Source organism: Eleutherodactylus coqui, chromosome 3, assembly GCF_035609145.1.
Source record: "Eleutherodactylus coqui strain aEleCoq1 chromosome 3, aEleCoq1.hap1, whole genome shotgun sequence".
NCBI lineage: Eukaryota > Metazoa > Chordata > Amphibia > Anura > Eleutherodactylidae > Eleutherodactylus > Eleutherodactylus coqui.
Window position 1 is genome coordinate 50,618,519 of NC_089839.1, and position 14,215 is coordinate 50,632,733.

A 14,215-nucleotide genomic window follows, 5' to 3' on the forward strand; every position below is an offset into this window, starting at 1 on the left:
TCCCAATGGCATTGCGGGCTCGGCGTATATAAACCAGGCCCCTGCTGCATGAACAGGCGCACAAACATTAGATTTGTGCGCCCATTCACGTGTTTTTACAGCGCTGGCGGGCGCATGTAAAAATGCCTACAGCCGTGTAAATAAGCCCTTATTGTAAGAAATGAAGTAACTAGTAGAGATGAGCGAGTATATGCGCTAAAGGCAATTGCTCGAGCGAGCATTGCCCTTAGCGAGTACCTGCCCGCTCGAGACGAAAGGTTCGGGTGCTGGCGCGGGTGACAGGTGAGTAGCGACTGTCAGCAGGGGGAGCGGGGGTGGGAGAGAGGGAGAGAGAGATCTCCCCTCCGTTCCTCCCCACCCTCCCCCGCCGGCACCCGAACCTTTTCTCTCGAGCGGGCAGGTACTCGCTAAGGGCAATGCTCACTCGAACAATTGCCCTCAGCGAGTATACTCGCTCATCTATAGTTACTAGCATTCTGGTGGCGCCAATTTTAACATTTTGAAAATCTGAATTTTCGCCCACGGTAATATTCCAGGATTAAACAGAAGATGGTCTGTGGTATAAATCAAGTTTTTATGTCAAACCTACTTTTAAAGACGTTTTGGTGCTTTTTTTAAATTTGAGAGGTCAATGTCTATATTAACCCCTTAACGCTCAGGACGTACAGTTACGTCATGGAGGTTCGGGGTTTGTATGGATGGGAATCGGATGTCGATCCCGCCCCATACAATGTGAGTTTTTATACAGCTGACACCCGCCCGCAACAGCTGCAATCAGCATTTCTGCTGATCACAGCTGTTAGCATTTCAAATGGTCCCGAACGGTCCCCTGCGATGAGATTGCGGTTTCGCCATTCAGTTGCATGACATCTGGTGGACTTATGAAAGCCTCCAGGGCTACCAGTGCAGGTTGCCTATAAAGCCATGCCTGTGATGTAGTGCCTGTGAGTGCCTGTCTGATCGCAATATGACGAAATACTATGGTATTACATCATACTGCAGGAGCGATCAAACCATCGCAAGTCCAGGTCTCCAGTGGGAACTAAAAAAATTTAAAAATCAGATGAAAAAAGTTTTATTAATTATTTTTAAAAAAATTTAATAAAAAGTTTAAAAAAAAATAAAAACTTTTACCATATTTATAATAGAAAATTCAAATAAAAACAAACCAAAACATATTTGGTATCGCTGCATCCATAAAACTCTGATCTATCCAAGTAACACATTATTTACCCCGCAAAGTGAACGTCATCAGAAAAAAAATACACCAGAATTGTGTGTTTTTGGTCACCCTGCCTTCAAGAAAACATCCAATTAAAAGTGATCAAAAAGTCACTCCAAAATGATACCAATAGATTCTACAGGATGTCCTTCAAAAATGTACATAGGATATATGGATGTAATAGAAAACCGTATCAAGAACCTTGGCCAGTCATTCCCCAGTGATGGGAGAGTTCTGGAAATGCCAAAGTAGGAGCACTAGCAATCAACTCATTGTCCCAAGGTTCCATATCCTGTGTTGGGGTTGTCCAAAGGAGACAGTACCTAAAATTGCATATGGCCTTTGTGTCTCAGTTTAGTCTAGCTGCAGAGCTTGGATGACACGTTAATGGTGGACAACCTGCCACACTACTAGTGGTCCATCAGAGGGCCACCTATCACACTGAGGGTAGACGTACATACATAAGGGTTTTGCTTAGATGACTATGTATCAGCAGTCTCTGATATACTTGCCTCCATATACTTTTCACTAAGATAGGATTGGAACCTTTTCAGGGTAGTTCTTGTCTGGTGGAACAACTGCAGAGCCAGCCACAGTGATACCATAAAAACATACAATGACCTCATGAGTGCTAGCCACATCACCTGTTACGTCCATGCCAGATGCCAAACACCTCCTCCGGGTTGGAAGTAATATTACTATCCAGACAGTAAAAATATATACTCCAAACTCAACACAGACAACTTAATGTATAAATAGCGGACCCCAAAAAGAGGAGAAAAGGAAATATCACCCTAAACCACTGACATGAGGGATCCCTCCCTAGAAGCAGGGCACCCGCTGTGATGATGGCGACCCCACATCTATATATATAAAGACGAAAGCCCTCACTGATTCATTCACTGACTGACTGACTCACTCACTGACTGACTGACTCGCCAAAAGTTCTCCAACTTCCCGATGTCGTAGAAACATGAATTTTGGCACGAGCATAGATTATCTCCAAAATAGGAAAAGTAATTGGGTCCCAACTCGATTATTCAATTCTAGCGCAAAAGAATTGGCGTCGAAATTTTGCGTACGGAATCTAAATCTCTCACTTCCCAATGTCATACAAACTTAAAATTTGGCAAGGGCATTGATTATGTCATAAATAGGAAAATCTAATGGGTCCCAACTCGATTATTCAATTCTAAGCGCAAAAGAATTAGCGTCCAAATTTTACGTACGGAATGTATTTTTCTCACTTTCCAGTGTCATAGAAACGTGAAATTTGGCACGAGCATTGATTATGTCATAAATAGGAAAAGCTAATGGGTCCCAACTCCATTATTCAATTCTATGCGCAAAAGAATTAGCGTCCAAATTTTACGTACGGAATGTAATTTTCTCACATAGAAACTTAAAATTTGGCACGGGCATTGAATATGTCATAAATAGGAAAAACTAATGGGTCCCAACTAGATTATTCAATTCTATGCGCAAAAGAATTAGCGTCAAAATTTTACGTACGGAATGTACTTTTCTCACTTTCCTGTGTCATAGAAATGTGAAATTTGGCACGAGCATTGATTATGTCATAAATAGGAAAAGCTAATTGGTCCTAACTCGATTATTCAATTCTATGCGCAAAAGAATTAGCGTCCAAATTTTACGTATGGAATGTAATTTTCTCACTTTCCGGTGTCATAGAAACGTGAAATTTGGCACGAGCATTGATTATGTCATAAATAGGAAAAGCTAATTGGTCCTAACTCGATTATTCAATTCTATGCGCAAAAGAATTAGCGTCCAAATTTTACGTACAGAATGTAATTTTCTCACTTTCCGGTGTCATATAAATGTGAAATTTGGCACAAGCATTGATTGTGTCATAAATATGAAAAGTTAATGGGTCCCAACTCGATTATTCAATTCTAAGCGCAAAAGAATTAGCGTCCAAATTTTACGTATGGAATCTAATTCTCTCACTTCCTGATGTCATTTTATATAAAGGAAACTCTGCATGGTTACCTCCCGTGGTGTTTCCTGGGTAACGGAGAGAACTATGCAAAATGGTGAACATATGTTTTTCCGGTATCTCTAAAGTAAGCACGACTTCATAAGATTTCCGTGTGAACACCAGATAAACACCAGTACCAAATTAACTCGGGCGTAGCCGGGTATATCAGCTAGTCTATATATATAAAGGCAAAAGCTCTCACTGACTGACTGACTCGCCACTAATTCTCTAACTTCCCAGTGTCATACAAACATGAAATTTGGCATAACCATTCTTTAGCTCCTAAATTGAAAAAGTAAAGGGGTCACAACTCGATTATTCATGTGCAAAAGTATTGGCGCCCTTGTGTAATGTACCTAATCTAATTCTTTAACTTTCCAATGTCGAACAAACATGAAATTTGGCATGACCATTCCTTAGGTCCTAAATAGGAAAAGTAGATGGGTCACAACCCAATTATTCAATAATAAGTGCAAAAGTCAGTGCACCCCTGTGTAATGTACCTAAACTAATTTTCTAACCTCCCAGTGTTGTACAAACGTAATATTTGGTGCGAGCATTCTTTATGTCCTAAATTGGAAAAGTAAAGGGACTACAACTTAATTATTCAATGCTAAGTGCAAAAGTATTTGTAATGTACCTAATCTAAGTCTCTAACTTTCTGCTGCAGTACAAACATAAAATTTGGCAGGAGCATTCTTTAGGTCCTAAATAGGAAAAGTAAAGAAGTCACAACTGGATTATTCAATGCTATTTGCAAAAATAAGCCCACCCCTATGTAATGTAATTTCCCCGTGTCGCACAAGCATGAAATTTGGCACAAGCATTCTTTACCTCCTAAATAGGAAAAGTAAAGGGATCACAGCTACATTATTCAATGCTAGTTGCAAAAAGTAAGTGCACCCCCATATAATGGTCCTAAATGAGGAGAGTGGGAGGGGTGGCACATTCTGCAGATGGACATTGGTACATGCAGTCTGAGGAGAATCTGATGCTCCACTATGTGTATACATATTTTATACATCAGTTCCTTTAAAGTAAACATGACTTCATAAACTTTTCTGTGCGAAGAATATGTAAACTCCTGTATCAAATTAACTCGGGCAAAGCCGGGTGTATCAGCTAGTCAAGAATATAGGGCTACTGCACTATGCCAGGGAATTGTGGTAAAGGATAGATACTATTAATACATGTGAATGCCACAAACACACAGGGCAGCAAGGTGTTAAACAGTTTTACAGGTGTTAAGCCTCCCTCACACAGGCTGAGTGCAGCTGAGTGTCAGCTGGCTCCGCCAATCACAGCCGGCGCTGGATGCACAAATCACAGCCATACATCCAGCGCTGGCTGTGACTGGCAGAGGCTGCTAACACTCAGCGGTGCTCAGCCAATCAGAGCAATCTCTTGCTGGAGGCGGGGATTTCAAGTGCCCAGCAGTCTGCACGGAGCTCCGGAAACCAGCTAGAGAGTCCCAGTGAATGAGCGGCAAACTTAGTCTGATAGGAGACTCAGTTCAAGTAGGGCAGTGTTTCTCAACTCCAGTCCTCAGGGACCCCCAGCAGGTCATGTTTTCAGGATATCCTATAGTAAGAACACCTGTGACAATGTCTGAGACACTGACAATAATTCCATCACCTGTGCAACACTGAGGAAATCCTGAAAACATGACCTGTTGGGGGTCCCTGAGGACTGCAGGTGGGAAGCATTGAAGTAGAGGACCACAAAGACCAAAACACCTTCAAACAGCAGTTTTCAGACAGAAATTCAAAGAGTAGACCAGGAATACCTTCAGACATGTGCTTACACAAACTTGACCAAAGTATACAAGCCAATGATCTGTCTGCGTCCAGCACATTCATCAGCCACAGCACTGAGCCAAGTACTGCTCATTCATTAGTTCCATTCAGGTGAATGTGATTGATCTGCAATACCAGGCACCGCAGCTAGGAAACGAATGGTGCTGTGTCTAGTCAAAATACTAATGATGACCTGTCCGTCAGTGAGTGAGTTGGTTTGTGAGTGACTTACATGCCCCGCCCCTGATCACATGACAGTGACATCATTAAAGGTCCTTCATCCCCAGTGAAGGAGTTACATGCTCCACCCCTAATCACATGATGGTGACATCATCACAGGTCTTGGATGCACACAGCTGCTGTCCAGCTAGGGGTTCATATGTATTCCATTGCAAATTAGGCCACAGGAGGGTTGTAGTCTGCCTGTAATCTGCACAAGGATGCAGGACCTTTGATGACGTCACCGTCATGTGATCAGGGGTGGAGCATAACGGTGTCGTCATCATAGATCCTTCATCTCCAGTGCTGTGCTGCTTCTAATCCCTGCTTTATGGGATGAACGATGTATGTAGCAGAGCTGTGTGAGTGACGTGCATGTGGCAGAGCTGTGTGGCACATTGTGCCACCGGAAACACCGGTACTATAATTTCCTAAAAATAACTAGTCAAAATACTATAGACCACCTGTCCGTCTGTGAGCTACATACTCCGCCCCTGATCACATGACTATGAAGCCATCAAAGGTCCTAAAACATAAAACATGCAGAGCCTGACAGCAGGTGTGTGCTTAGTGGACTTGTGATGATGTCACCGTCATGTGATCAGTCACCTGGACTCTGTGTCCGTAAGTTACATACTCCACCCCTGATCACATGACGGTGATGTCATCACAGATCCTTTATCCCTGTGCAGATTATGGGCGGGCTACAACTCCCCATCACCTCCCTGAACAGCAGCATAACTTAGTTTATGGCATTGTTGGGTGGTGAGAGATTCCCTTTAAGGCCTCGTTCACATCTCCATCGGTGTTCCCTCTGGGGGCCTCCACCACAGACCCAGCAGGATATCCCAGATGTGATAGCGCAGGATGCTGTAATGTGCCGATTGGAATACAGGAAGCCAGCCAGACCCTATTATAGTGCATAGTTGCCCGTTTAGCGCTGTCCGGCTTTGCCGGTGGCTCTGGCATTCTTGTTGTCCCGCTCCAAGGAAAGAATATAGAACCCAGACGAAAGCAGCCAAATTTTCCTTTTTAATTTTAAAGTTGGTTTAATTTTTTTTAACTCTTGGACAACCCCTTTAAGGGCTCCATAAATCCATGTTACTGCGCAATTCAGTGTTCGATTTCCCCCCATACGTTAACTGTATTTCCCCTTTAAGGTCCAAATGATTTTATTACAATATAAAAAGACAAAGCAATAAAAACAAATAAGTCTAAAATGTTCTAAATAAAATGACAAATGCAGCCAGAAGCCATCACTATACAGCTTCCTACAGCGCATACAACTTGTAAGCCCCTATTACACAACACTCAGCTCAGCACACGCCACGTGACCTAGTAACAGCGGCCTCACACTCAAGGTGACACGCGACAGCTGCCCTGACACCGCCTGCTACGTTGTATTCTTTAAACAGCGCAAATATGACCGTACAGTATACCTAGATAATATGTAAATGAAATATAAATCCGTTATAAAGTTTTACAAGCTAAGAAAACATTAATTAAAACGTGTACATAGTAACAGGCAGCGGCAGGACAGCCCCTGACGTCATCAAAGGGCGACGATTCAACCTCTTACGTCCTTCCTGGCTGATAAGACGAGCGTCCGGACACCGACTGAGCTCGCCAGCATGTATTATAAGTTCAACGGCTTCACACAGAAGCTGGTTGGGGCCGGCGCGGCGGAGGCGTACAATCCCCAGGTGAGGAGGGGGTAAGGCGGGAAGCGTCACTGACCCTTACCGGCCACCGTCTGGGAATACTATGGGTGTAGTAACGTGTAGCCGCGGCGCAGGGGGATCTTTTAGTTTGAAGCTTGTCTTTGAAGGGCTGTATAAATAAAGTTTATTGCAGTGAGCATTCTGTGTGGCTTCTTTTACAGTTGCCCATAGCAACCAATCCAAAAACAGCAGGCTGGAGGGGAAATGAGAGGCCTAATAACAAAACGGGGGTACATGAGCATGATGGGATATGGGGAACGTTGGGCTGTAGTCACACTGGTGGTTTTTACTTCTGTTTTTCTTTACGTTGCACTTCCTGGTTCTTTATGTGGTTGCTATGGTAACTTGCATTACACTTGTATGTAAACTATTTTTTTTTTCTTCACTCCCATCGAAAATTGCGATTCTTGAAGAGTCGCACCAAAATAGGACGTGTCGTTTTTTTTCTAACTTGAGCCGTCTGTCCGTGAGAAAAAATGCTTGTGTGAATTAACCCGTCCAAATTTTGCGCTTTTTTCATGCGCGTTCTGTCTATCATTGAATTCGCGTTGAAGGCATGCGGGAAAATTGCCCCTGTATATAAGGGTAAGTTTACACGGCAGAAGTTTCTGCGCAAAATCCGTCACTCACTGCTGTGGCTTTTGCCAATGGGTAATAACTGCCTGCTCAAGGCCGGTCTCATACGACCGAGTTTGAATTGCAGAATCCGCAATCGCCACCCGCACGGACGATGTGCAGCATTCTGCAGACATTCAAGGAAAAGGAACGTTCACGTGGGCAGACAGCGACGGTGATTTTCGCTTGTGGAAATTAAATCGCAACCTGTTCTATATTTGCATGGGCGGCTTCCATTAAAGTCAGTGGAAACTGTCCGGCCCGCAGCCCTTTTGCGACTGGAATTGCGAAATGGCTGGGTGTGGCTTTTGATACGGAATCCGTGCCGCCATCCGCCATGTGAACATAGCCTTTTTATGTTGGAATCGCAGGCAGCATTTAAGGGTGTTCTGGCCCCAAACTATTGACCTATCCTCAGTAAAGGTCACCGGCAGCAGATCGGCGGGGGTGCACCCTCGGGAGGATGTGAGCTTGTTGCAGCAGTCCAGGATTTGTCGCTGCTCTCGGCTCAGTGAAAATCCGAAGCTTACCTCTCCTCTGCTTTGGTTGTGCTGTCCAGAGCATGTGTGCAGTACAGAAAGCATCGGGCTGTCGCTATGGCGATGATGCAGCTCCTGCGATCATTCTGCAGTGATGATTGCACAATGGCCGCAGGATGGACAGATTCCATTGACTTCAATGGAAGACGGCCGTGCGTAGACCACACAAATCGCAACATGCTGCGATTTCTCCCCTGTGAGGGAAAAATCACACTCTATTTCTGCTTGTGGGCAGGAAATTGCGTATGGTCATTGGCTGGAATTTGCTGCAGAGTCCGGAGGCGGAATCCCACTCTGGATTTCGCAATGCAAATCCGCCCATGTGCAGGAGGCCTTGCAGACTCTAATTAGTAAGGATGCTTTTACACGGGATGATCTGTCAGGTGACAGATGCCGACGGATCATCCCAGAGATAATCGCTCCTGTGCTGTTATTCAGGAACAAGCATGGCTGCCTGAATGGAGGCGGAGCGGCCGGGGATCATCACCCGCCTCCATTCACATTAAACGGGCAATTGTTCCGTGTAAACTGGTCGTCGGTCACTTCTGAATAATACGAGGTCCTGCATGCAGGAACTGAATGAGAAATGAAAGGCTTCTTACTCATCGGTCAGTCGGCGGCTGCATTACACTGAGCGGCCATTGTTCAGAGTCGCTGGATCGCGGGGATCCGAACAATAATTTTTCCGTGTAAAAGCACCTTAGCGTGTCTTATGTGGACGTCCGACACACTTGTATGGCATTAGATCAGACGAGGAGGATGAAATCTCCTCGAGGTTGGAATGTCGTCACAAGCGGTCAGCAGCTCTGCTGGTAAGAACTGGCTTCCCGCCTCTGGACTTCGCGGTAGTGTGAAGGTCGGAGGGACTTTGCTAGGCTTCTTCATATCATCAGACACGTTCATGTGATGCGTGTTCAGTACATGACCCTGACTTTACCCGAAGCGGTTGGAGGTGCTAGGACAGAAATAGGCCGTCTTCTCCTGCTGTCCTGACTACTGACAAGTATATCTGATGGGCCGGAGTGTTACCATTGTTTATTGCTGATGGTCAGCGGTCGCCTCCTTCTCTTCCATCCTGCCGGGGACTCGACAGTCTCTTCTAATAAAGGAAGGGAAACCAAAATAATGCTTGGCTGGTGGAGGTCAGCTTCACCTTCATCGGCTAAGCTTCATCCAGGCTGTAAAATGTATATGGGTGTACGGATGTATATTGCGAAAGCCCTGGCTGACTCGCCACTAATTCTCAACTTCCCAGTGTTGTTCAAACATGAAAATTGGCAGGAGCATTCTTAAGGTCTTAAATAGGAAAAGTAAAAGGATTACAACTTGATTATTCAATGCTAAGTGCAAAAGTAAATGCACCCCCTATGTGATGTAACTTCTCCATGTCGCACAAACTTGAAATTTGCCAGGATCATTCGTTACATCCTGATTGGAAAAGTAAAGGGGTTGGAACTTCAATATTCAATTCTAAGCGTGAAAATCTGCGATACATGAGAGTTCTTTTCTCAGGAACCATAAAGCCTCGGGAAATGATTTGTATACTGAGGAGAATCTACCTCACCTGTGTGTGTATGTATGTGTTATATATATATATATATATATATTATATTACACTGAGAATCTACCTCACCTCTAAGTGCATGTACTGAAAGGAAAGGCTGCAAAAGTACATAAGGAAGCGGCCATGGACTTCAGAGACAGAGAGCATGCCTTTAAGGCTAAGAAGGGGCTGAAACCTCCAGTCTGCGATTAAATTTGAATAAAAAGGTGCGTGACCTTTAGGGTGAAACGTAATGAGAGTGGGAGGGGTGGCACATTCTGCAAAGGGACATCGGTACATGCAGAATGTCGGTAACGCTCCTCTATGCGTAAACATATTTTATTCCTCTGAAGTAACCAAGACTCCATAAAGTTTTCCATGCAAACAGGTAACCGTGTGTACCAAATTAACTCGGGTATATCAGCTAGTACAATATATTTGTCACCACCTTTTTTTTTTTTGTGACCTTGATAGGGGTAGGGGATTGAAGTAAGAAACTCTGCTCTCAATGTTTTCAATGGAGATGATCTCTGTAAGGTTGCTTTCACATAGCCGAGAAAGTCGCACAAGTATGAACTCCATCCATAAGAATGAGGTCGTATACATGAGGAGTTCTTTGTTTTGCTTGTTTCCCCCATACTGTGGGGGGGGGGGTTGTGTGTCGTGGCATCTCCTATCTTTGGGCTTTCAGTAGGGTTGGAAAACAGTATGCGTGATGCGAGGTTTACCATTGACAGCAATGAAGAAACACTTGTTGATCCTCCTTTCTAGAAGTGATGGGAGATGTTTTTGACACAAACGCCTCGTATAAGCAGGGACATCGGCCAGCGTGATATCAGGCTGAGTTTCTTGGCCTGATATCGCGCTTAACATGCATTTTTAACTTTTTGAATAAAAAACACCTTGCATTGCTTCTGTGAAAAAGCCTTTTTTTTTTTCTTCAGGCGACTGTTTCACGCGCATCAAAGGATTGCAAGGGATTTCAATGCGAAACCTCACATGGCACAGTATGCGAGTGCCATGTGATATCTAAGGGCGAGTCGCTCCGAGGGAACACCAGAAGATAGAACGTGCTGCTATTTTTATCCTCGCAGCATCGCTGGCAGAGAAAAAAGTTGCTCATGTGAAAAAGTCCTTTCAAAAGAATGGAGTTCATATTTGTGCGTCTCGCAACGCCCAAAATGTGCACAAGATTTTTCCGCATGTGAATATAGCCGACAGGTATGTTCACACAGCTGATTCTGCAGCGGAATTTTCTGTAAGGTTTCTATCTGTAATACCTGCCACCGATCTGTACGCAGATTTAGTCCTGTCAATGGGCAAAATCCATGTGTGGAACTTCTGCCGTTTTTCCATAAGAAGCGACGTATCACTGCTTCGTGTAGATCTGTGCAAAAACACATCAAATTCTGAACACTGATTATTGCCCACTTTGGCTACATTCACACGAGCGTGGAACTCGCTCATTGAGACGCACAAGACTTGTGTAAATATGAACTTTCTTATTTTGAATGGCGTCCTACACATGAGCGATGTTTTCCCTCCCAGCAGTGCTGCGAGGTAAAAAATCGCATGTCCTGTGTCTTTTTTTTTTTTTACTTGGCACACATCGCCCATGGTTTTCAATGGAACAGGCAAACACATTGCATATCTCACATTCGCGGGTAAAACGCATGTTGGGTCGGGTTTTGCAGGCCAGTATCGTGCTCACCTGTGTGGATGTAGCCTGACTAAAACTACAGCAAGATGGCTACAGATTTCTGCCACCGTCTTACTGGCAGACTCCACATGAAAACCGCTGCGGCAGAATCCCTCCGGGGACGTTCTCACATAGCAGAAATGGTGTAGAGAAGCTGCACAATTATTTGCAGCTTTTCCGCATCAAAAACAATACCATTGGTGCTTATTTTGGTGTATATCCATAGCGGACCTCACCCTTTCCATTGAAAGGATGAAATCTGCTGTGGATATGCAAAAAAAAAAAAAAGTCAATCTGCCCCATTTCTGCTCGTTGTGAACATGTCCTCATACAGCTTCCAACGGAGCGTGCCAGTGACTTCTTAGATCTAGGATGGTACAGTAGATCCCATAGAAGAGGGCCCATACGACACACGGGCTGCACTGAGCCTTAGTAGGACTGATTCTTACACCGATGTTTGCTCTGGAAATTACATTAACAGAACTGTGATCGCCGAATACAGTGGATGTGCCTGCATGATCCGGGGAGGAAGCGATGACAGGGTTGTCAGCTGATGCGGGGTGGCGGCTGACAATCACAAACAGTTTAACCATTCATGTTTTTGTTTTGTTCTTTTAAGTATGTGTTTGATTATTAGTACTGAATTTTTTTTTTTTCCCTTCACTTGCTGTATTTACAGGGGTTAAGGCCATGTGCTTACCCAGAGGCTCCTGCACCCATTTTTTCCACACCAACAAAACTTCCAAGTGAAACAGGCACTAAAACTTTCTTTAAAAACAAAGTTCCAGAGCTTCAAAAATTGTTCCAGGTAAGTTTAAATTGATATAAGCAATATAACTTGTAGATCCACTAACTCTGCAGGAACCTGTCGCCTCCCTACAGCACCATAGACCAAGTTATGGTGGTGTTAGGGTAGCTACAGAGGATCACGAGCTCGGCCATACAGGTTGACTCATATTTTCATGAGCCGTGCAAACTTCAGAAGGGAACACCGTGGGCACCAGGGAGTAAGGAAGTATTAAAAAAAACCTTCACATTCCCGAACGGCACCATAGCTTAGTTTTTGGTGCTGTAGAGTGGTGACAGATTCCCTTTTAAAAGGATTATCCTTAGGCTAACTTCACAAGGGCAAGTGTGATATCGCACACTCCAATATGCATTATATCAAAACCTTCTTGCATCATTTTGGGGGAAGTAGCAATCCTCCCCCTGGGGCTGAGGATTGCAGTGTTTCTCGTATTTGTTTTCAATGGGGAAACATTGCAGCGCACTGCGTGCACCTAACAGGTGGTGCGATGCTGCAGCCAGCCCTATTGAACACAATGGGTGATGCAAGGGCGTGCCCAAAGATATGTGTCGCGATTTATTTTCTGCATCATGATGTGGGAAAGAATATTGCTTGTGTATGACAATGGGATACACATTTGTGCGTCTCGCAATGCACAAATCCTGCGCCATTTTTCTTGGGCATGTTAAAACGACCTTAGGGTAAGTCATCGATCTCGGATTGTTGGAGGTCTGAAGCTTGTGACCCTGCTCAAGTGACACAGCCTCTGCTCATGTTAGTTCAGGTGAATGGGATTGAGCTGCTATACTGGGCACAGCTACTACGAAATGCATGATGCTGTGCCTGGTGTACAATGTATAGGTCGCGGCGCCAACCTGAGATGCCTCTCCAGATGGGACAGGTCAACCCCTCCCAATTCTGCAGATAGGGTTATGGCATATCCAAAGGATAGGAGATGGGAGCTGTACCTAAGATAGGAATATACACAGAAGACCCAGGATAAGATGGTTATGGAAGTCTTCTGCTACTTCTTAATTTATGTTGTTTTTAATCCAGCTAGTAATGTTGAAGAGCAATGTGCTTTTCTGTTTTTTTTTTTTTTTTTTTTGTGAGTTTGTTTTATTTTTTTAACAGAATTTTTTTTTTCTTTCTATTAGAAACCAGATGGGATACCTGTTCATTTGAAGCGAGGATTTCCTGATCGCCTGCTTTACAGAACCACTTTTGTATTGACAGTTGGAGGGGTCATCCACTGCCTCATAGCGCTCTACATGCTAGGACAACCCAAAAAAGAACTAACCAAAATGGATTCAGCAAATGTTTGAGTTCTGAGCATAGATCATGTCTTATGTCTTGTTTTATATGTCTGTTTGAAAATGTACACTTTTTGCTCCCTGTAAAACTATATGACTAGTCTGCTATAGTCCAGATCTGATGTCTTATACAGATGAGCCAAAATGAACCAGGCGAAAAACCTCAGAGGGGAAAACAATTTATGCGAATGACGGATTGTCATCCGCTGACAGGCTCAGACTTTCATAAATCCATTTTTCGGCTATGCTCTTCATTTTAGAAAAGAGTTGAGTAAGATCCAAGGATGTGACGCGGCAACAGGCGCCTCCGTCAAGTGGTTGTATCAAGTCTTTCTACAAAAAGGATCCATAAAATTAAATTAAAAAAATTAAGTGAGTGATTTTGCTGCTCTAGAAGGGAATTAATGTACAGTAAAAACCAAGAATGGCGAGAGATATATATGGAAATAAAGTGTCCACAGATGACGGTGAGATTGTCTTTATTGCCAAGAGCGAAGAGGAATAACTTCAAGTGAACTCCAGACACATACCCATTTCACAGTCATTTAACTATCACATTGGTAAAATGAACCACCAAAGTGGAGGACTACAATGAACAAGGCTGGGGGTCAAATAGACCCCATGGTGCATGTAACCGGGCTGTGTGGTTGAGTTGCCCCAGTGACCCCCTTCCGATGGAAGAGGTATCTTTCTGACTTCCGTGCTGAATCTGCTCTGAATACCGAGACCTTTCTGTTTTATCTTAGCTGTTTTTATCCT

General features: G+C 44.0%; 1 protein-coding gene across 1 annotated transcript; it reads left to right on the plus strand.

The window, feature by feature from the left end:
• The first annotated feature begins 6,792 nt into the window (after nt 1–6,792).
• On the plus strand, nt 6,793–13,921 carry COX7A2L (cytochrome c oxidase subunit 7A2 like). The gene is made up of 3 exons (XM_066595574.1): nt 6,793–6,942; nt 12,036–12,164; nt 13,301–13,921. Exons 1-3 carry the CDS (start codon nt 6,871–6,873, stop codon nt 13,466–13,468), a joined length of 369 nt encoding a protein of 122 aa, XP_066451671.1. The 5' UTR covers nt 6,793–6,870; the 3' UTR covers nt 13,469–13,921.
• Nucleotides 13,922–14,215: the final 294 nt, after the last annotated feature.